The 22,567-nt window shown below is 39.3% G+C and overlaps 1 protein-coding gene across 2 annotated transcripts in view; it reads left to right on the forward strand.

Annotated features, from left to right (window-relative positions):
- The window catches only part of POLA1 (DNA polymerase alpha 1, catalytic subunit), a 305,357-nt gene that overhangs the window by 105,066 nt on the left and 177,724 nt on the right, over positions 1-22,567 (forward strand). For both annotated transcript variants that reach the window (XM_040468858.1, XM_040468857.1), the window contains exons 27-30: positions 11,746-11,778; positions 12,599-12,691; positions 14,261-14,466; positions 16,787-16,919. In XM_040468858.1, the coding sequence (XP_040324792.1) occupies positions 11,746-11,778; positions 12,599-12,691; positions 14,261-14,466; positions 16,787-16,919 (465 nt within the window). The remainder of the gene's footprint in view (positions 1-11,745; positions 11,779-12,598; positions 12,692-14,260; positions 14,467-16,786; positions 16,920-22,567) is intronic.

The raw sequence follows: 22,567 nt of genomic DNA on the forward strand, positions 1-22,567 counted from the left end.
TGTGTGTGTGTGTGTGTGTGTGTGTGTGTGTGTGTGTGTGTGTGTGTTTTCTCCCAGTCACATATTTGGTTCTCTGCTCCACTAGATGTTACATGCTAGACAGGGAAGACATTGTATGGGAATCATTTGCTTTTGTGTTCCATTCCACCTAGGACACGAGAAGTACTCGGTAAATACTTGGTAAGTGAATGAATCGGTTCCTTTTTGAGATTGCAAATGATGAGAAAATTACTGTGCTTCCTACAATTCATATCACATTCTTGAGCCTTGGCCACATTAGAGAGAGGCAGTACAATGACGTCCCCAAGTAAAGGTGCTTTTCTTTTTTTTAAAGTCATAAGGAGCCAGATCTTGTATAGTCTTTGTATTGATCTGTTATCTCCATCATATTCTGCACCTCCATCCTAAATGACTTCTAAACCTGATACCCGTTGATTTCAGAATTTCTCTGTATTCTTCCTGGAGAAAAATAGAAGCTGATGGGATAGGAGGAAGAGTGATGGGTATATGAGAAAACGTTATTTGATTGATCCTTAAATATATTTATTCTAGAGGCATGCCTGAACATGTGTCTGTAACACATGTGTCTCTGGAGAAGTGAACACAGTTATGTTTCCCTAAAACTAGACTATCTGTGAGAAGATTTTTTTTCGTTGAAGCGGGAACCCTCCATACTTTAATCATAGGTAGCTCCTAGGATTACTGTTTTCTGAACTGCTAATAAACAGGAGGGCAAAGGATAGCATTTGCTAAAATAATAAATAATAGTTTTTTCTAAGAGAGCATATGGCAAGTACAGGCAGTATCGAATCAAAATGTCGTATTTATTTTTGGTACTGAGCTAGGGAGTTGCCCCCCATCCCACGTGTTGGGTTTAAAAAGTTCTGCCTCTGACCTTCCCAGAGCAGAGAGTAATGATGAACTGTGCCATGACATCTTGTCACACACCAATCGTAAAAAGGAGCTTTCCAGAAATTAAAAATGCTTCCATGAAAATAAGGACGGTAACACCTTGGCCACCCTCTTAGCTTCAAGTTGTCCGCCAGACCACCACCTAGCTGTTGTGCCAGGGTTGAGCTTTAGGCCAGGTACTAAGTAACGATAAGTGAAAACCTGGTAAATTTTCCATTTGTGGGGGCTGGGAGCACAAAGTTTTCTAGTCACATATTCCCATGACCTCACTTATAACGAAAATGTTGCAGATTCTAGAAAATGCTAATGTCCTTTTTAGCTGTAAGTATTATCTTGATTGCAGTGCTTCAGAATTGCCCAACTTCATTATCTGAGCATAGCCAGCCTGACGCCTTCTTCTCAAATAGACAATTATGATCAATTAAGCACTTTCAGGCCTTATAGAATACTTAATTTTATTAGTCAATTATTTGTGCTTTGAAAGAGTTAATGGTAGCTACCCAAGCCATTATTAGAAATTAGTATGTCCCAAAATAGAAAGGCTATTTCCTTTGTGTATGGCACTGCAGTGGAAAATGCCAAGCATAGTTTTTACTGCGTTAAAGGGTGAGGGAAGGCGGAGTGGGGGAGAAAGTTACATGTAAATCATTTAGCCATTAACCTAATGGGTGGATTTATAAATCCTATTACTATAAGCCCTTTTCATTTCCACTGAGGCCTGGTGCATGCTTGATCCCACTAATGTAAAATTCATTCCGTCTAAGTGATTACTGAAGTAAGACACTTTGAGTCAATTTTAATCAGGGTGTGTGAAACTTGCCTGAGCGCCGATGTTCACTAAAGCGCGGACATAGTTTGGCCGTGTCTTAATTAGCCTCCCAGATGAGTTATGTGAGGAGTCAATCAGGGAACCAAATCTGAGCCTTTTGACGTGTCCGTGTTTTCTTGTGAGGGAAATAACACTGGTAGGGGCTGAAAATACCCAGCTCCAAAGCGGGAGGCAAAGACCTTTGTGTAGGGGTGTTTCTAGTCTCATGGACATTATGTGAATTCTGAGAAATCTGAAAGCTCGACTCTTCAGCTAATTGGAGCATCTTCAGTGGTACTTAAATTTAAATGAATCACAGTTTCAAATCTGATGGAATGTGGACCCTCTTCCTAGAAAAACGTATGTAAGCACGCATTCAAATTTTTCCTTATGGTTTCAAGAATGTTCACATTTCTTGACCTTAGGTTAATATCTCCTGCTCCAAGTTTCAACCTTGGTGTCTTAGGGTTTGGGTATTTTTTGGAGATGTAATATTTAAGAGTGTAGGCTCACACTTGAACTCTTGTGTCAGTGAGTAGATTTAGCTCAAGTGTGCTTTAAAGCCAGCTCTGCACACTCTCCAGGGTCCTGTGTCAGAGATAATCCCAAGTATGGCAATAACGCACAGAAGTTCAAGTGAAGCCTAGGGGACATGAGTTTCTGAACTGGATGGAGGTTGGTGTGGAGGAGGAACAGAGAGTAAGAATGTTGTGAAAGGAAGTTTTATTTAAAGGTGAAAACAGTTTTTTAAAAGTCAAACTTTTTTTTTTTTTTTTAAGTCCACAAGAGGAATAAATCTTTCAGGGCAAGAAATGAGAAGAGAAGGGAGAAGTTCACTTTCCATTTCACACAGTGCCACAGACCATAGTATTTTAAGTTTTTAAGTCAATATTAGAGCCTTGACACATTTTAGGGCAGTAATCAAGAGATACTCATAAATATTATAAATATATGTGTTAGGGAGGAGAAACCTTTCAGAAAGCTTTGTTTATTCAGTGTGTTTTATATTCTTTACACATGAGCTATCGGAACGTCTAGGTTGTAAATTATGGATTTAAAAGAAAATCAGTTTATCTGGAAAGAGTTGTGTAGGAGAGTTACACTTTTAGTCAAGTTTATATTTAATGGGGCTTTATCATTGGGATAGAAATTCATTTCTCATGAGTGAATATTTGTTTATCTAACATGCATTGTGCTTGAAGGTGGGGTTAAAACGGATTCACTTCACTTCTTGCACGGAAAGAGCTAGCTTTTAAACAATTTTTTAAAGTTTGTTTGTTTGTTTGTTTGTTTGTTTGTTTGTTTAGAGAGTGCACAAGGAGGGCAGGGGCAGAGAGAGAATCCCAAGTAGGCTCCTCTGTCAGCACAGAGCCCAACACTGGGCTGGAACCTATGAACTGTGAGATCATGACCTGTGCCGATACCTAGAGCTACACGATCAGCCAACTGGAGCCACCCAGGAGCCCCTGAAAGAGCTAGCTTTTATAATTTTTTGTAATGTTTATTCAATTTTGAGAGAGAGAGAGAGCCAGCACGAGTAGGGTAGGGGCAGAGAGAGAAAGAGGGAGAGACAGAATCTGAAGCAGGCTCCAGGCTCTGAGCTGTCAGCACGGAACCTGATGCGTGGCTCGAAACCGAAGACTGTGAGATCATAACCTGAGCCGAAGTTGGCTGCTTAACCATCTGAGCCACACAAGCACCCCAAAAGAGTTAGCTTTTAAATGCATACTGTGTATGGGTTTAATTACCACTTACTGCAACTACCTTTAGGGTCCATTTGTTGTGGAGATGGATTTATCAGTTCATTGCTTTGCTCTTCTCATGTTAAACCACCTGGGTTTGCCTCCTTTTATTAGAACATAAAAGATAAATGTTTATTGCATCCCTGTGCCAGGCATTGTGTTAGGTTTAATCGCTAAGACATGATCTCTGTTTATAATTTGCTTATAGTGTCTTATTTACCTTTGTATTAGAGCGGTGTGCTCTGGGTATACACAGAGGACTTTGAGGGCTAAATTGGACTAATAATGTACTCCTTAATTTCATTTAGTTGGGGAGGCCAGAGAGGCTTCTCTGATGGTGTGAAGTTCCTTGTAAAATAAGTAGACATTTAAGTGATAATAATACCTAATGTTTATAAGCACTTATGTACCAGGAACTGTAGAAGATAGTTTACATATGTTACATTTAATGTTCACAGTAGCCATCTTGTAGGGAAGCTGTGGTTATCATCTCCATTTTACAGTCAAGAGTTGGAGGCACAGAGAGGTTATATTGTGTGCCTGAGGTCACACAGCTTTTAAGCAGTGCTGTTAGGTTTTGAACTTATAAGTAGCCTGTATCAGCATTCTGCAGAGAAACAGAATCATTTTGGTGGGGGGGGGGCGGGGTGTGGAGGGTGTGGGAGGGGAGAGTGATTGATTGATTAATTGAATGATTGATTTTAAGGAATTGGCTCATGTGATTGTAGGGGATGGCAAGACTGAACTCTCAGGGCAGGTGAGCAGGCTGGAAACCCAAACACACAGCACCTGAGTTGATGTTTCAGCTTCAGTCTGAAATCTGCAGCTTCTTCAGGGGACTTCGTTCTTTATTCTCTTAAGGCCTTGAAATTGATTGGGTGAGGTCCACCCACGTTATGGTGGGGGGTAATCTGCTTACTCAAGGTCTGCTGATTTAAATATTGGTCTCATGTAAAAACAAAACAAAAAAACAAAAACAAGAAAGCCTTCTAGACTTATGTTTGACCACATAACTGGTTATCACTGGCCTAGCCAAGTTGACACATAAAATTAACCATTACACAGCCTAACTTCTGAACCCACACTTTGGACCAGTGTGGAGAAACAGCATGTGAAAAGCACAGAAGCAAGAAAAGAGCATGGCTCGTCCATGGAACTCAAAATATTTCAGGAAGGTTGAGTTGAAGTATGCATGTGGGAAGCATTCGAAGATGAGGTCAGCTTCAAGTACATCATGAGTCTTCGGTCAAGCTAAGGGATTTGAATTTCATCGCAAAGAGTGCATTTGAAAAAGAACACTGGAAAAGTGTGAAGAATGAATTGAAAGGTCGTGAAGCTGGAGACAAGGTAGTCTGAGTGGTGAGGGCCAGAAGGAGGGAGAGCACATTGGCAGGAAGCCACCCTGGAAAGACAGAGTCTTATGTGAGACTTGTTAGTTCGTTGGATTAGAAAGGAAGTCAGCCCTTTGTTTCCGTTTGAGGCTCTTGGAGGGGCCATTTCTCGTGTTTGGAGCTGGGGAGGGTTTGGAGAAGATGGATGCAGTTTAGGAATGAATGCTTGTGGAACAGACAGTGGAAAATGGGCTTGGAGAGAGAAAGTGTTATTCAACCAGGGGCAATTTTGTCCCCCAGGAGACATTTGGCAATATCTGGAGATAATTTTGGCTGTCACAGCTGGAGAGAGAGAGAGCACTTGGGCGCGCGCATGCATGCTACTTACATCTAGTGGGTAGAGGCCGGGGACAGCCCCCCGTGACAAAATGTTCTCCAGCCTAAAATGTCAATCAGTAGTGCTGAGGTTGAGAAACCCTGATGTATATATGTTTATGTGTGTGTGTTCTCCTGAGCAAGAGGGGGAGATATCAGCAGAGGGTGTCAAATGTTTTATATTTTGTACATATACCCACCCAGTTATGCTAAGTGCATAAAGCTATATGCAGAGAACTTGTCAGAACCTGTATATTTCTAGTTATTTTACAACCACATAGCCTTCAAAAGTAACCTAGGATATGATATATTCTTGTAATGCTGATGGTCTTTGTTGGACATATTAGCGCCTCCTTTCCCAATACTAAAGAAATGAATATGGGGGCGCCTGGGTGGCTCAGTCGGCTGAGCGTCTCACTTTGGCTCAGGTCATGATCTTACACTCCGTGAGTTTGAGCCCTGCATTGGGCTCTGTGCTGACAGCTCGGAGCCTGGAGCCTGCTTCAGATGCTGTGTCTCCCTCTCTCTCTGCCCCTCCCCTGCTCATGCTCTGTCTCTGTCTCTGTCTCAAAAATAAATTAAAAAAAAAAAAACACTAAAAAAAATTAAAAAAAAAAAAGAAATGAATATGGTTGAAAGACAAAACAACCAGATAGAAGGAAGAGGTATTTTTACATGTCAAACTTGGATTCTAGATTTTTACATCTGGGAGGAATCCCAGCCTCTTCATTTTAGAAATGAGGAATCTAAGATCTAGAGAGAAAACTCAGATTGTTTCTAAATCACTTAGCTACTAATTGGCAGTTTAGACCAGTACTCACATTTCAGAACCCCAACTTTTTTTTTGAAAGAGAGCGCAAGTAGGAAAGGGGCAAAGAAAGAGAGGGAGAGAGAGAACCCCAAGCACCGCTAGTGCAGAGCCTGATGTGCGGCTCGAATTCACGAGTCGCAAGATCATGACCTGAGCTGAAGTCGGACCCTTAACCAGCTGAGCCCCCCAGGTGCTCCAACCCCCAACTTTTTTCTAAACTTGTATTTGTATAATGTTTTATCTTTGCTAACCACGTTTTCAGCACAGATTTCTTATTCCCATCTACCTCAGGGACCTGGGTGGTAGTTTTAATCCCAGTTTCACAGAAGGTAAAACTCCGGTTTTAAGGTAATAAGGAAGGAACCCAGTGTGACAGGAATGTTAAGTGGTGAAGACAGAAAGTAGGGTGCTTATTAAATCCATAGCCTATGCTCCTTGAACATCTTATAGAGAAGACACACATCTAGGAATAACAGGTAAAAGGAAAATAAGAAAAAGACAGTCAGATATAATGAGGATGAAATACATGTTTGCCAAGTGGGAGAACTGAGTATCACAGAGTCCTGCTTGGAAACTGCTGAAATTGGGACTAGGAAAGCTTACATAATGGTTGGATTACCACATATCATAATATTTATATTTCTTCTACTCTTCTCTTCCCTATCCTTCAAAACCATTCATTTTGCTACCCCTCTTATGCTAATGTATTTTTTTAAAAAGCCTTCCAGTTTATTTCTAATTTTATGTCATCAGTAACAGAAGAATCCTAAAGCCATTGAGATTTCAGTTGTCATTCTCTTCATGCATTATTTGTTTAGGATTTGACCTTTCCCAACATTTTCTTAACTTGTAAGATTTCTGTTGAGCGTCTGCAGCGTCGACCATCATCTGTCATCAAAGTGGGTTTCTTGTTGGTAGTTATCACTGTGATGGACCTGTGCTTTTGGAAAAGGAGCTTGAAACTTTGTTTTAACTGTGGAAAAGTGGTGTTTTCTTGCTCCTCTGTAGCATTAATAAGCACAGTGTTAGTCTGTAATAGCATCTGAAACCATTTTGTAACCTTTAAATGCATTGCCAGACACACGTGTTTTGTCCTGGCAGAAAGTAAGGAGCCCAGCTTTATCCTGACCCTGTTAGGGGAACCTGTAAATACACACGTCAATAGTAGTTGGGCTTAGGGTTGCTGCTGCTGTTAAACCCGGCATCATAAACCTGCTCTTTCTGCTTAGTAAACCACATCGTGGGTGTATTCCTGAATACATTATTTTTTTTTGAAAAGTTTTTTAAAATACACTTTACATTTCCTTTTAGTCCCCACCACCCTCCACCAGCCTTCAGAGGCTCAGATTGGGGTTAAAATACTTTTTCGTATTATTTTAATTATTGCTCTCCCCACCCCCAGCCCCACTCCTTTCCTGTTTCCCCCTCCTCTTTTCCCCTAACGGCACTGTTCTGCAAAGCCTGCAATGATTGATATGATGGCAGTGCTGTCATTCTTTTTAACCAAAAAAAAGTCATTTTTGTTCTAGTTATTTTAATAGAGTCCCATTAAAGATGTATTGCTGACTGAAATATCGGCATGAAGGGCTCTCACTGAGCTGAGCCCAGGAATTAAGAAGTCAGGAAATCGGCTGCTGCATTGCAAGAGAGCCTTGTGTGACACCGAATCTCCTGATTGGGGAGATCATTACTGCTATTATGACTCGACTTGCGTAGGAATTTTAAATTCCATCTGAATGTCAGTAATAACCCTCTTAGCAAATTATCCTGAATAAAATCACGAAGGCATTTTATATAATAGGTGTTGAATTACTGGATAGATTTGCTAATTAAATACTCTTTGTTCTGCTGCAGTTGACATTACAGGGTAAGATCTTGAACAATTATTCTCAACAGCTGTACTTTGTTAAGGGAAAAATTAACCACAAAGTTTATTTTTTTACACTTGAAGTTGGCAGATTTTTGAAATGTGCTTGAAAAAATTCCATCATCCAATTGGTAATGAGTAGATAAATATGCAGGTGTTGCTGTGAAATCAGATAACTGCAGACTGCCTTATTAATGAATTTAGCAAGCCTTTATAGCCCTGTTTCCTAGCTGTTGGCACTTAGAAAATGATTTTCTGTCAGAACGGGGAGCTTTAATATTAGACTTGTCAATTTGAAGTGAACTTACGAACGGACATCTTGTAATCACTGTACCTTGTGTCCAGTAGACTTCTCTTGATACTTGTGGCTTCTTTTAGAAATGAATTTCCTTAATGGGGGAAATACCCGTGATGTATATAAATTTTTGACTGTTGGCTTCCCGAACATTCATGTGGTATGGGCTTTTTAACAAGCCAATGAAACATGCTGAAAAGAAAATGAGACGTAGGGTCCTGTTTCTAGACCAAGCTGTTGCCTATTTCTGTTACTTTGGGTAAGATGGTAGAGCCTAATTTTACTCAACTGTAAAATGGGATTAATAATACTGCCCACTCCTTAGGATTAGTCATTCAGCATTTTACAAATATTCATTAATAGCCACTGTGCACCAGGACCTCTGCTAGATACTAAGAGTTTGGTAGCCCACAGGGCACCTAACAGCTGAGCCCTCCCAGTGAACAGTTTGAATCAAGGGTGGCTTTCTGGTCATCCTCGTTAGCGCTTGGGCAAGCATAAGTCTGGACAGGGCACTTTGGTACCCACCACCCAGAAGTGCTTAGTGAAGAAGCATGAAAAGTCAGGCTCAGCCTGGTTGTGGGTCTCCTATTGAATGGACTGAAGAGTTGATGAGCTGTGGTTAAGGACCTGGAGCCTGAGATGGAGCTCAGGTCCACTGAAAAGCTACTGTTGAGGTCCCTTGGAAAGATGGTGATAAAACTACCCTCAGAAATTGGTATAACGTCGGTTGAGAGCTATTTGGCTATCTATAAAAAATTTGAACCGATATAACCTTTGACCCAGTAAGTCTTATAGGAGTTTATCTTGTTACTGGCAGGTTACGTGTGTATAAGGATTATTTGTTGAAGTGTGGTTATACAGGTAAAGATCAGAAACAACCTATGTGTTTATTACTAGAGCACTAGTTAAATCATCGATTGACACTGTATAGTTGTTAAAAAAGAATAAGGCAGGTCTTTATGTGTAAATGAATAATCTCTAAGATAAAGTATTAGGGTGAAAACAAAGCAGTTATTACGGTATAGTCTTTATATTTGGCTTAGTTTTCTTTCTTTTTTTTATTTTTTATTTTTTTACGCTTATTTATTTTTGAGAGAGGGAGAGAGACAGCATGAGTGGGGTAGGGACAGAGAAAGAGGGAGACACAGAATCGGAAGCAGGCTCCAGGCTCTGAGCGCTCAGCTCAGAGCCCGACGCGGGGCTTGAACTCACAGACTGTGAGATCATGACCTGAGCCGAAGTCAGACGCCTAACCGAGGGAGCCACCCAGGCGCCCCTTTTGCTTAGTTTTCTACCATTTTTTGTACAAAAGATCCAACAAGAGGTTTCTGCCACCAAAGAGAAAATTGTTTTGGTAGCAGCCCTCAGATTGTGCTTGGAAATGGTTGTGAGTTGGTGGCAGGAGAGAATAGAGGCGGTTGATGGAGGATGAAGGTTGCCACTACACGTTGAAGGTACGCTCAAGGACAACATAGTAGGTTTTGTTCATGGTGTGAAAGAAGAGTAGAGGAAATTGCTTACCACTTATGTGGAGTTTCAGTGAAAGGTTGACGGATGGTGTCTGTGGTATTTTTACTTAGGTACTGGTTATCTTATAGAGCTGTCCATTGTGATGAGGAAGGCTAAGCTTAGTGTGGTGGGAGAGGCGGAGGGTGAAGAGAACTTGTGATGAGCAGTTCTGTCCTCACGATGATTAAGTTGGTTGATCTCGTTATTGCCCTCTTCCCAAAGGAATTGTCATGGTCTCCCACAATGCATTTCTCTGCAATTTAAATGTTTAAAAAAGAAGGTGAAGTGGAGGAGTGTGAATGTTTTTTAGGAGTTAACTGAATTTCAGAAAAGTAATTGGGATTACTATGAGAACTGTCAGTCAACTAGCACACAGTTTTTTGAGTACCTGTTACATGTGAAGCCTGGAGTTAGGCACACACATGTGCTCTGGCCTCCAGGAGCTTGTGGACTAGTTAGGGAGGGGACAAACTGTCAACTAAAAACTTTTCAGAAGGGCATCATCATGATTATCTTAGGCCAGTGGTCCTTAGCCTGGCCTGCAACATAAATACCTGAAGAGCTTTTTCCAGAACATTGTGAGGGCCAGGTATTGGTGTTTGTCTGTTTGTTTTTATGGCTCCCCAGGTGATTCCACCGTACAGCCAGTGTTAAAACCATCGATTAGGGGTGCCCGGGTGACTCAGTTAAGGGTCCGACTTCAGCTCAGGTCATGGTCTCATGTTTTGTGAGTTCGAGCCCCAGGTTGAGCTCTGTGGTGACAGTGTGGAGCCTGCTGGGGATTCTCTCTCTTCCTCTCTCTTTGCTTCTCCCCCATTTGCTCTCTCAAACGTAAATAAACATTTAAAAAAAGAAAACCTTGGTTAGCCTGATCCATATTCACCACCACCCACCACCCCCAGGACAGAGGAAGGGCTTTCTTCCCTAAGAACAAAGGACAGTGAATGCCTGAGCAAAATTAGACTGTAATAAAGGGGAGGAAGCAGTGGAAATGGAAAGTCAGGGGTAGATGTGAAAGATAATTCTAAGTTCAGGGTTTATAGGGCTCTGTAATACATGTTTCCAGTTTGCAGCTATATGGGCCAGTGGACAGAACTATCTACAGATATTATGTAGATGTTTGTCTTTATTCATTGAATACTTACTGAGCCCTGCCTCTGGCCTGGGCACTGTGCTAACTCCAGAGAATATGTGAAGGTCTACTCTCTGTCTTTAAGAAATTTACAATCGAGAGAAGAAATTTAAATCTACTGTGTATATATCTTTTTCACTTTTTTTTTCATTTTGTAAGGTTATTTATTTATTTTGAGAGTGAGAGAGAGCATGATTAGAGGAGGGGCAGATAGAGAATCCCAAGCAAGCTCCATGCCTCCAGTGTAGAGCCCAACATGGGGCTTGATCTCACAACCGTGAGATCATGACCCAAGCAAAAATCAAGAGTCTGGATGCTTAACCAACTGAGCCACCCAGGCTCCCCCCCTTTTTTTCCACTAATTTTTGGGACAGAGAGAGACAGAGCATGAACGGGGGAGGGGCAGAGAGAGAGGGAGACACAGAATCGGAAACAGGCTCCAGGCTCTGAGCCATCAGCCCAGAGCCTGACGCGGGGCTCGAACTCACGGACCGCGAGATCGTGACCTGGCTGAAGTCGGACGCTTAACCGACTGCGCCACCCAGGCACCCCTTTCCACTAATTTTTAACATTCTGGGTAAGAATTGCCAGATTTGAAATGCTCTGTGAAGCTTTTTTTTTTTTAAGCCACATAGTTATATTTAAATATTAATAATGAGAATTAGTTTACCTCTTTGCCTTATCATAATGGGATGTTTTTATTACACATGTTTATTAAAGATAGAACTTAAGCAGATTTTTACAGTAGATCTACTTACATATCTCTGGCTGTGAATCAGCATAGAGGCCACCTTACTTTTAGATTATGTTGATATTACTGTTATTTTGAGGGTTGTGGTTGGAAAACCATCAAGAGCTTTAAAATGTATGACCAGTCATTGGGATATTTATCTCTGTGTACTTATGTTTATGGTTTTGTAACTATGTTATGTACTAATCTTGACTTTTTATTTCATTTAGATTTTGATGCATACAAAAGAGATGGTGCAGAAGGTAATGCTGAGCATTTTCATCATACAGTGACTCTTAAATATCATACCTGGTGACGTTTTTGTATTCAAGGAAAATTGTAACCCAAACAGACTGGAAATGGCTTCTTAGGATGCCTAGTTTACGTTTATAATCCCTGCTAATGGATTATAGCTTTTTTCTTTTACTAGCACTGATATGATCTAGGCGCTGCTTGAAGCCTATATGTGAGTGTTTCAAGCAAATTAGTAACAGTGCTAATTAGAGTTTACTTCCAGGCCTTTATACTGTATGTGCTGTAGTGTTGTTTGTTATGATTGATTTTTTTTTTTTGGCACTCTTCGTATTCTCCTAAATACTGTTTGAAACTGTTACAAATTTCATATGGATTTGTGCCCCTGCATTTTAAAAACCCATTATGTTTCTGCTTTATAAATTGCTGTGACCACTAAGCTCATGGTACAGTGGATAGATATAGACACCCCCCTTCCTAGTCTCTTATCCTCCTTTATATTATTCAGTTCCACAGTTTGTTTCAGTTGAAACTAGACATTTCCCCTGCCACTCTACTGTCTGTTTTAAGAAAATTAGGTAGACTTTCTTAATGTGATAGTGGCTTTCCTTTCTAGTTTATTGGTTTATGGGTTTATTGGTTTATTGATTGTACACAATATGGACAAGATATGGACAATATGGACATATTGACAATATGGACAAGAATAAACATAAGCTTTTGAAAAATCAGTGGAACGTGTAATTTCTGTAGTATGGGTAATCTTGAGTTTTGTTTATGCTGATCACTCTGTTTTTGTTGTTAACTTTTATAATTTTTGCTTTTTATTAGATGAATCTTGAAGTTATTTATGGAGATACAGATTCAATTATGATAAACACCAATAGCACCAATCTGGAAGAAGTGTATAAATTGGGAAACAAGGTGATGTAATTTGATGAAATTATCTGTTTTACCTACTTTAGTGAATTCTCTTTTAACATGGAACATGTATATGTATACATGTGCTTCAGAAAATAATAAATGTAGTGCTTCTCAGCTCCTCATCTTATTTTTCTTAGCTTCTAATCCAGTTGTTTGTATTAAGGGTAAAATTCAAAGGAGGGTGTTTTTTCCTTAAATGATAAATACATTTTTGCTTTGAAGAGAGTCTGAGATGTTTTCATCTTGTTTCTAAGGCTGGTGGCTGTGGTGTTCTTGTCACACCTTCGTGATGTTGGGCTTAGGCCTGGCTACAGTGATATCTCTGGGTCTTGCAAGAGGGAGGCACACTGCTTCACACCCTATGTCTACTTTCTGATAAAAGAAGAAAGCAAAAAAAAAGTTTTTAATGTAAATTTAAAATATGGTCGTGTTTATACTTATCGCATTATCATGCATGAGGAGAAACATCTCTAATAGCGTTCAGGTGAATTTTATACACTGACAGATATGGAGAAATACCTGCCTACATACATACATACATGTACACACGTTATAATTTTTACAGGAGTACTTAAAATATATTTGAAAAGGCAAGTGGACGTTTGAAAGTAATCATTTGTTGCCCCCTTATTGCAGTCAAGGTTTCTTGAGTACTTGCTATGTTAAGATATTGTCCCGGTAACCTAGAACTAAGATATCATCTTCCAGAGTAAGAACTTCCTGCCTTTCTCCATTAATATGTGTGAAGTTTGGCCTATAGCATTTACCTGAGAGCAAGCGACACGTACTGTCCTCATGTTGCACTTCAAAAAGCTGTGTATTTTCCCTGGGTGATTGGCTGTGCCTTGATCCTATCAATAAAGAGCAGGTCATGTTTTGTTTAACATACAGGTACAGGGAGATCTTAGACATTATTTTCATAGTCAAAAGTTTTACTTGTTTCTGGCCACGTATCTACTTGTTAAACTATCTAATCTTTCTAATTTAGTAGTTTGAAGGTAAGTAAGAATGAATTTAGTTTTTATTTTTTATTATCTTTCTTAATGTTTATTTAGTTTTGAGAGAGACAGACAAAGCATGAGCGGGGGAGGGGCAGAGAGAGAGAGAGGGAGACACGGAATCCGAAGTGGGCTCCAGGCTCTGAGCTGTCAGCATAGAGCCTGACACGGGGCTCGAATCCACGGACCGTGAAATCATATGAGCCGGAGTCGAATGCTTACCCGACTGACCCACTGAAGCACCTCTGACTTTCGTTTTTAGATTCAAGAAGACTATTTCATAATTTTCATAAATTTCCTGCGGCAGACCCAGCTAATTCTGTCCTTTGGTTGAGTGGGGTGATATATTTATGTTATGGTGTATTTTTTTTAATCTGTTTTTGTCCCTGTGCTCTTTGAATGGTTTTGCATCATACTCAACACAATACTGTGTTCTGTATCACCTGAGTAAATGCATTCTAATCTTGTGTGCATTCAAGTTCTGTTTAGATTAACTCTTGGGAATTTGTAGCATGTTCATCTCCCTAGTGGATGTTTGAGAAGCTAGTATTAATGGTCGAAATTTTCACAGGTAAAAAGTGAAGTGAATAAGTTGTACAGATTGCTTGAAATAGACATCGATGGTGTTTTCAAGTCTCTGCTACTGCTGAAGAAAAAGAAATACGCCGCTCTGGTTGTTGAGCCAACGTCGGATGGGAATTACATCACCAAACAGGAGCTAAAAGGATTAGATATAGTTAGAAGAGATTGGTGTGATCTTGCTAAAGAAACTGGAAAGTGAGTTCGGCTTTCATGTGTGCTTTTGTTGTTTGTCTTTAAAAACTTCACATATGGGGCGCCTGGGTGGCGCAGTCGGTTAAGCGTCCGACTTCAGCCAGGTCACGATCTCGCGGTCCGTGAGTTCGAGCCCCGCGTCAGGCTCTGGGCTGATGGCTCAGAGCCTGGAGCCTGTTTCCGATTCTGTGTTTCCCTCTCTCTCTGCCCCTCGCCCCTTCATGCTCTGTCTCTCTCTGTCCCAAAAATAAATAAAAACGTTGAAAAAAAATTAAAAAAAATAAAAAATAAAAACTTCACATAATGATGACATGGACAAGATGTATGATTCTGCCAAGCACAAGGACCCAACTTCTTTTTTACGTATTAATGCTCCTCACTTATTGGGAGTGGAATTTTCCAGGTAGATGAAAACTTAGAAGAAGCCAAATTCACTCAGTGAGAGATACTTGCTGTAAGATACATCTTAGGAGTTGTGACTCATGATGAGGGTAAACCTTCACATATTAGCTCCCTACAGAATTGGTTTCATTGGTGTTGGCTTGTCTCTGTTTTGTTTTGCTTTCCTATTCTTACTAGAAAGTGCCTTGTGTTATGTTCCTGAATCATCATAGAACCTCTTTAGGAGGTCTTTAGGAGGAACATAGTTGTTAAGGTGTCCCCATGTTTTGACTTAAATATTCTGGGATTCAAAGTGCACCATGGAGTGAGACTTTGTTCCCAACTGTATCTTTTGTGTATAAAGATTCTTAGGAATATCTAGAAAAAAATTCCTATCAGGTTAATTTAAGAGCTGGGTCTCAAATACCCTACGTACCTCAGAAATAATAAATGTCATGGCTGACCCCCTAGCTTTGCATCTGAGACTGGAAATGGTGATACTAAGGCCTGTTTTTCTTTTTTTTTTTGAGAGAGAGAGAGAGCGAGCGCGCGCGCGCATACATGAATGAGGAGGGGCAGAGGGAGAGGGAGAGAGAGACTCTTAAGCAGGTTCCATGCCAAGCACAGAGCCTGACATGGAGCTTGATTTCATAACCATGAGACCATGACCTGAGCCAAAATCATGAGTCAGACGTTTAACCAAGTGAGCCACCCAGGCTCCCCAAGACCTCTTTTTTTTTTTTTTTAAAGAGTCACATTAATTTATAAAGCACCCATTTAAAAAAACCTGTATCTATATGTATTTAATGTACCATCTTTCTAGATATTCCTGTTTTGTGAACCTGCCCAATTCTGAAAATAGAACTTTTTACTTTAAAGCAAAATTTTAAATTAATCTTAATATTGCTGAATATTCACACTTTTTACTTGTTTTCCAGTCTCCCTCTTGCTTTCCACATTGGGAGATTGAGCAGTTGTTGCTTCTGCAAAACCACTCTTGATTAGGCAAAGTTGATCATCGGAGTATAGGTCACTGTTAGCCTTTTATGAAATGAAGTTTGAAATGCTTCATTGCCCCCAAATGTACCCAAAGATGAAACTACTTTGTATAGACTGTCGATTAGAGTGTTCTCTTCAGCTTTGTGTTTTCTAAGAAAAGATGCATCATAATAGAAGTAAATTTCTCTGAGTTAGAAATGTATTAGTAATTAAAGCTATACAAATGTTTTTGTCAGGGTTCTTTTTCTGACAAATTATAATGCAGCTGTCAAAGCCTTGCTCTGCATTTTCTCAGAAATGGATAAAATATTGGCTTCCTTACTCCTTTTCTTTTTCTTTTTTCCCTTTTTTTTTTTTTTTTTGAGGGGGTCTGGTAGAATAATAGGAAGTTTTTCAGCGATAGCATAAGGTTGGAGAACACTGAGCAATATAATGAAGCCAAAGAAAGAAAAGTTTGAAATCTTTGGTTTTTTAAAAAATTTTGCGTAAAGAGCAACATATTTCTGCTTACCCAGTTAATGGTCATCTCAGCTTGGTGATACCAGAAATAATATCTTGCTACTTTATGGGGAAAGTCTAATTTTTTCTTTTAAAATTTTAGCCTGTGAGCAGAATATAACTGCTTGTGAATTTTGTAGCTGCATAAATGCACTTGTGGATGGAACACATACCTTTCTCAGTGCACATTTTGTGTGAAGCATTAGCTGCTGAATGAAAAAGGGTCTGTATGTTTAAGGGCAAACCTGACGTTCCAAGGTTGGTAAACCTTTCGGAGAGTTCATGTAAAAAAACAAATAGTAACGGCCTTTTGGACATTAACGCTCATGTTAGCTTTTAGTACAGCTCTTGTCCACATGTAAATCTAATGGCATTTATCTTCCTTTTCTCTCCTTTATTAATAAAGTATAATATTAAAAAAATGAATCCTTCTCTTTTTTTGCAGCTTTGTCCTTGGTCAGATTCTTTCTGATCAAAGCCGAGACACTATAGTGGAAAACATTCAGAAGAGGTTAATAGAAATTGGAGAGAATGTGCTAAATGGCAGTGTCCCAGTGAGCCAGTTTGAAATTAACAAGGTAAATGTAGCATTTATTGCTGAGCCCAGCTGCTGCCTTGTGTTTTTCGCCTCCTTCAGATAGTTGAAGAACCACCTCATCCTTGCAATCGAAATAAATTCTAGCTGGTGATGAAAGCCCCTTAACAACTATCTCCCCAATGGAGCATTAGCATACCGCTTCCTCTTCCAGCTGCTGGCACTGCCCTGTCTCCATCTTTTACTTGGTGGAAGCCTTGTTTCCAGAGATTGTGTAGAGTGACCTAGTTGATGTTTAGGGAACTAGCGAGTATTACCTTCTCCATGGTCCTCGTCCTCATCTATACTTGTTTGCAGAGGACAGCCTGTAAGCTTAGAGACAGAGACAAGAGTGTGTGTGTATGTGTGACTTTCACAGAAGGGGATCCTTAGAGGTATTGTAATGAGAGGGCTTTTGTGGGACATAGTTATTTAGAATTAAGATGGCGATAGCATTTTTTGTATAGCCAGAGCACTTGTGCTTTTATTTTCTTTTTAAACTATGTAATTTAGACTCTGTGGACAGTTTTAGTTGTTGAAAATAGGGAATATTTTTTTCTTACCTAATTTGAAAAATAAAACCTTGGTTTCCAAAGTGCTGTGTAATATAAGATGTTAGTTTGCAGATCTCCTTTTTTTCCTCCATTTGAAGAGTACCCTTACATATACAGAAGCTAATTCTGCAAATACCATTTTATCCATTCTGTGATAGATTATGTTGTCAGAGCTGATAGAAAAAAAGAATTTTAATGAAAAAGAATTTGATGATGATATAAAATGGAAGAGTTAAGAGTTAAAACTCTAATGGTACCTTCATGATACCTTATGTTAAGGTGATGCCTGTCATTTTTGCACATTTTCTTACTCTTGGAAACGTACTTTTACATTGAAGCGATTACAATACATATTATTTGGAAATGTGTTTTTGTTTACATTTTATTTATTTTTGAGAAAGGGAGAGAGAGCACAGGTGGGGGAAGGGCAGAGAGAGAGGGAGACACAGAATCGGAAGCAGGCTCCAGGCTCTGAGCTGTCAGCACACAGAGCCTGACATGGGGCTCCAACTCAGATCTGTGAGATCATGACCTGAGCCGAAGTTGGACGCTTAACCACCTGAGCCACCCCAGCACCCCAAGGAAATGTGTTTTTATTTAACATAAACAGATTTTGCCACATTTCTATGTTATCTTAAAAATGATCATGTTAATTTTGTATTTCACTGATACATCTTTATTTAAAAATTTTGTCTGATTATTTACATTAGTTTTGATATTATAAATAACCAGATTGAACATCTTTCCTTCTTTATCTTTTTGCTTCTGAATGAATTATATTCTTAGTTTAGGTTCCTTGGCGTGAAATATTTGAGTCAAAAGATAGGACTATCTGGAGCACCTGGGTGGCTCAGTTGGTTGAGCATCTGACTCTTGATTTCGGCTCAGCTCGTGATCCCTGGGGCGTGGGATTGAGCCCTGTATGTCATTCTCTTTGCTGAGCCTGGAGCCTGCTTTGGATTCTCTCTCTCTCTCTCTCTCTCTCTCTCTCTCTCTCTCTCTCTCTCTTTCTTCCTCTACCCCTTCCTCTCTGCTTCTGCCTGCTCTCTCTTTCTGAAAATAAAAAAATACAGGAATATCTGTACAGCTCTTGCCACATTGCTTTGTAAAAGGGTGATAACCAGTTGATTAAATAAAATGTGTGTGCCAGTGTCACACAGATTTCCTTGTATTGGTAGTAGTTCATTGGTGATAATATCATTGATAACATTTAAATAAAATAATGCTGTCACTGATATGAAAGTGTCTCACTTTTGGATTTAATTTGCATTTGTTGGTTTTTAGAGAAGATGAGTATTTGCTATGCATATCCTTAGGATTAGTATTTATTTTTAGATAAGCCATTTGTTCCTTACACCTTAACTGTGATGTCTTTAATGTCACAAAAAAAGAGACACTCTTTTATATACAGAAGCACAAACAACTAGAAGTAAATATTAGAAGAGGACATGTGCTTTGGCACTAGCTCTTCACTTTAAGTGATACCATGTTCACCTGTTGGCATGACTTTACTTGTGACATCTAAACACTGATTTCCTTTCAGATTTTGTTTGGTCTGTCTCAGAAATTTGCGTGAGGAAGAGTTAAAACTGCAGTCTTCCCTTGATCACTTTTTGCATCACTTCCACAGGTTGTATCCCTGACACTGTCTACCTTCTTAGAAACGTGGGCCTTGTATTCCAAGGAGTTCCCGGCAGGAGTTTGGAAGGCTGAATCCAAACATGACCATATTACAGGCACAATAACACTGAGCACGTGTCCCCTAGGCCATTGCACCCCCGCTGTCATCTTCTCATATGAACAATGACAGTGTTACTAGTATGCCAAGAAACTGAAGTCATAGGCACACTGGCAGTGTCCAAGTTCTGATGAGCAGTCTATAGTCTTGTGATTTTTAAGTTTTTACTATTGAAATTGTTAAGCTTAAAAGTAGAGAGTAGTATTATGAGTCCCCATGTATCCATCATTCAGCTGCAATAATTGTCAATTCACAGGGACATTATTATTAACCACAGTAATAGTAATAGTGTGATCAGGACTGTGCATTCATTTTTCTGTGGCAGAACTAAAATTCTAAGTCACTATCTTTATAATCTCCATTTTACTTGACATAGTGGCTGGCAAGTAACAGTTGTCCAGTGAATATTAAAAGAATTTGGTTGCTTTCTTTTTTTTTTTTTTTTTTTTTTTTTTTTTTTAATTTTTTTATTTTTTTTGGTTAGTGAGAGACAGAGCATGAATATGGGAGGGGCAGAGAGAGGGGGAGACACAGAATCTGAAGCAGACTCCAGGCTCTGAGCTGCCAGCACAGAGCCCGATGCGGGGCTTGAACTCCCAAACTGTGAGATCATGACCTGAGCTGAAGTGGGACACCCAACCGACTGAGCCACCCAGGCGCCCCTTCAGTTGCTTTCTTAATCTTCCATTCATCAAACATGCACTACCTCTTATAAGCACAATGCTAGATTCGGGAATATAAAATTGAATGAGCAAGGCAAGGTCCATGTTTTCGAGATGGTGATGGTCTGTCAAAGATATATTTACTGTCCCATATTTTTATACCTTTTTAAAAATAAAACGGATTTCTGCAGCGGTGATTCAAGCGCAATCAATTCTTTTTTTTTCCTTTGTTTTTTTTATTTTTTTTTTAATTTTTAAAATTATATTTTTTTAATTTACATCCAAATTAGTTAGCATATAGTGCAACAGTGATTTCAGGAGTAGATTCCTTAATGCCCCTTACCTATTGAGCCCATCCCCCCTCCCACACCCCCTCCAGCAACCCTCTGTTTGTTCTCCATGTTTAAGAGTCTCTTATGTTTTGTCCACCTCCCTATTTTTATATTATTTTTGCTTCCCTTCCCTTAGGTTTATCTGTTCTGTATCTTTAAGTCCTCATATGAGTGAAGTCGTATATTTGTCTTTCTCTGACTGACTAATTTCGCTTAGCATAATACCCTCTAGTTCCATGCACGTAGTTGCAAATGGCAAGATTCATTCTTTTTGATTGCCGAGTAATACTCCGTTGTATATGTATACCACATCTTCTTTATCCATTCATCCATCGATGGACATTTGGGCTCTTTCCATACTTTGGCTATTGTGGATAGTGCTGCTCTAAACATGGGGGTGCATGTGTCCCTTCGAAACAGCACACCTGTATCCCGTGGATAAATGCCTAGTAGTGCCATTGCTGGGTCGTAGGGTAGTTCTGGTTTTCATTTTTTGAGGAATGTCCACACTTTTCCAGAGCGGCTGCACCAAGCGCAGTAAATTCTGATGAAAGGCCTATCTGTGTCATAGTTTTTCCTCAGTCTTGTTTACAGCAAGCTATTTATATGTCAGAGGTGATGTGTCTTGATCTCTCTGAATACTTACAATAAACATAAACAAGTTTTAAAGAAAACTTGTGAGCAGTTCACTTTTTATGTTTTATTGCTTTCAAAGGAGAGTGGAGCAGAACAGTCTATGTGACTGGTTGTGGATGATTTTATGACAGGATATCTGTTTATCTGTAGATACCGATATTTTTGTGAACTTGGGAGGGATTGAAAATAGGAGGCTAGCCTTGGGTGGAGGAGTAAAGTGGTGAGATTTACCTTTGTAGAGATTTTAGCCCTTGTTGTTGAAAGCAACGGAAAAACACTGGGTGTGATTTTCTGAATTACTGCAATCTTAGCTTAAATATATTTTATAAAGTAACACAAAGTACTTCACAGCTGATTTGTATAGCCCTAGCTAACTTGAGCCTAAACCACCAGGCAACATTTTTTTAAATCAAGCCTTCGAAAACTAGCTTGTAAAATCCCCAAATAGCCTCAATCTAATAATTGGAAAGTATGTCAGATGAAATTCAGAATTTCTTAACATTGCTCTGATGTATAGTCAGTTGAAGAAGATAATGGTTTTTTTTTAAGTAGAGTTATATTGATTAAGATTTCTACGCAGCATTACCCATCCAAGTCAATCAAGACTCCACATAATGCAGGTTGGAGGAGATTCAAATACGTGGAGCATTTCCTAGGCACTCTCTGGCCCTGAGTGTATGATTTACAAAGTGGACATGACATGGGTGTGTGCCGCCCTTTGGAGAACCTGCTTTATTCCTACTACAGCATTTCTCAGAGTTCCTGCTCTCAGGACACTTGCACAGTCTTAAAATATTGAGGGCGGCAAGAGATTTTGTTTATGTGTGGTCTATATTAATATTTACTGTTAGAAATGAAAACTGAGAAGTTTTAAAAACATTTATTTGTTTAGAAATAGCAATAAGCCCAGTATGTGATTCAAAAATAACATTTTTCCTTGAAATAACTATGTATTTCAAAACAAAGAAAAATTAGCCAGAGGAGTGGCATCATTTTACAATTTTGCATATCTCTTCAATGTCTAGTTTGGTAGAAGACAGCTGGATTCTCATATCCACTTGAATGTCCAGTCTCTTGTCGTGTGTGGTTTTGGTTGAAGTATAGGAAGAAAATCCATTTTCACACAAAGATGTAGTTGGAAAAAGGAGAAATATTTCACTACTTTTTTCAGATAGTTGTAATATATATTCTCCTTTGATTCTACACCACTATTATCTAAATGGTATTTTTCAAATTTTTTTTTCATATTTTATTTGAGAGAGAGAGAATCCCAAGTGGGCTCTGCACTGTCAGCACAGAGCCTGATGCAGGGCTCAAACTCACGAACTGTGAGATCATGACCTGAGCCAAAATCAAGAGTCAGATGCTTAACCAGCTGAGCCACCCAGTCTCACCTATGTGGTATTTTCTTAAAGGCTATTTGTAATGGGGAAATCTGAAACCTTATCAGTGAACTTTTCATAATCTCACATTAAAGTCTGTTGGTCTGTGTTGTACTTGGAATAGATACTTTACTCATGCAAAGCATTATGCATTGGCCATTTATGAAATGATAGTTCTGGCAGTTGTACAGACCTTCCAAATATTGAATGCATTTTATTGTAGATTATTCAAAGTCACATTTTAAAATATTTCCTGCTATTAGCATTAGAAAAGTCTTTAAGGATAGAAAAGCTGTCAAGCTCACACACACACAACGAGTTTTCCAGAATTCTAATTTGTGCTTAAAA

The sequence above is a fragment of the Herpailurus yagouaroundi genome, unplaced genomic scaffold, assembly GCF_014898765.1.
Source record: "Herpailurus yagouaroundi ecotype Mexico unplaced genomic scaffold, PumYag 67793, whole genome shotgun sequence".
NCBI lineage: Eukaryota > Metazoa > Chordata > Mammalia > Carnivora > Felidae > Herpailurus > Herpailurus yagouaroundi.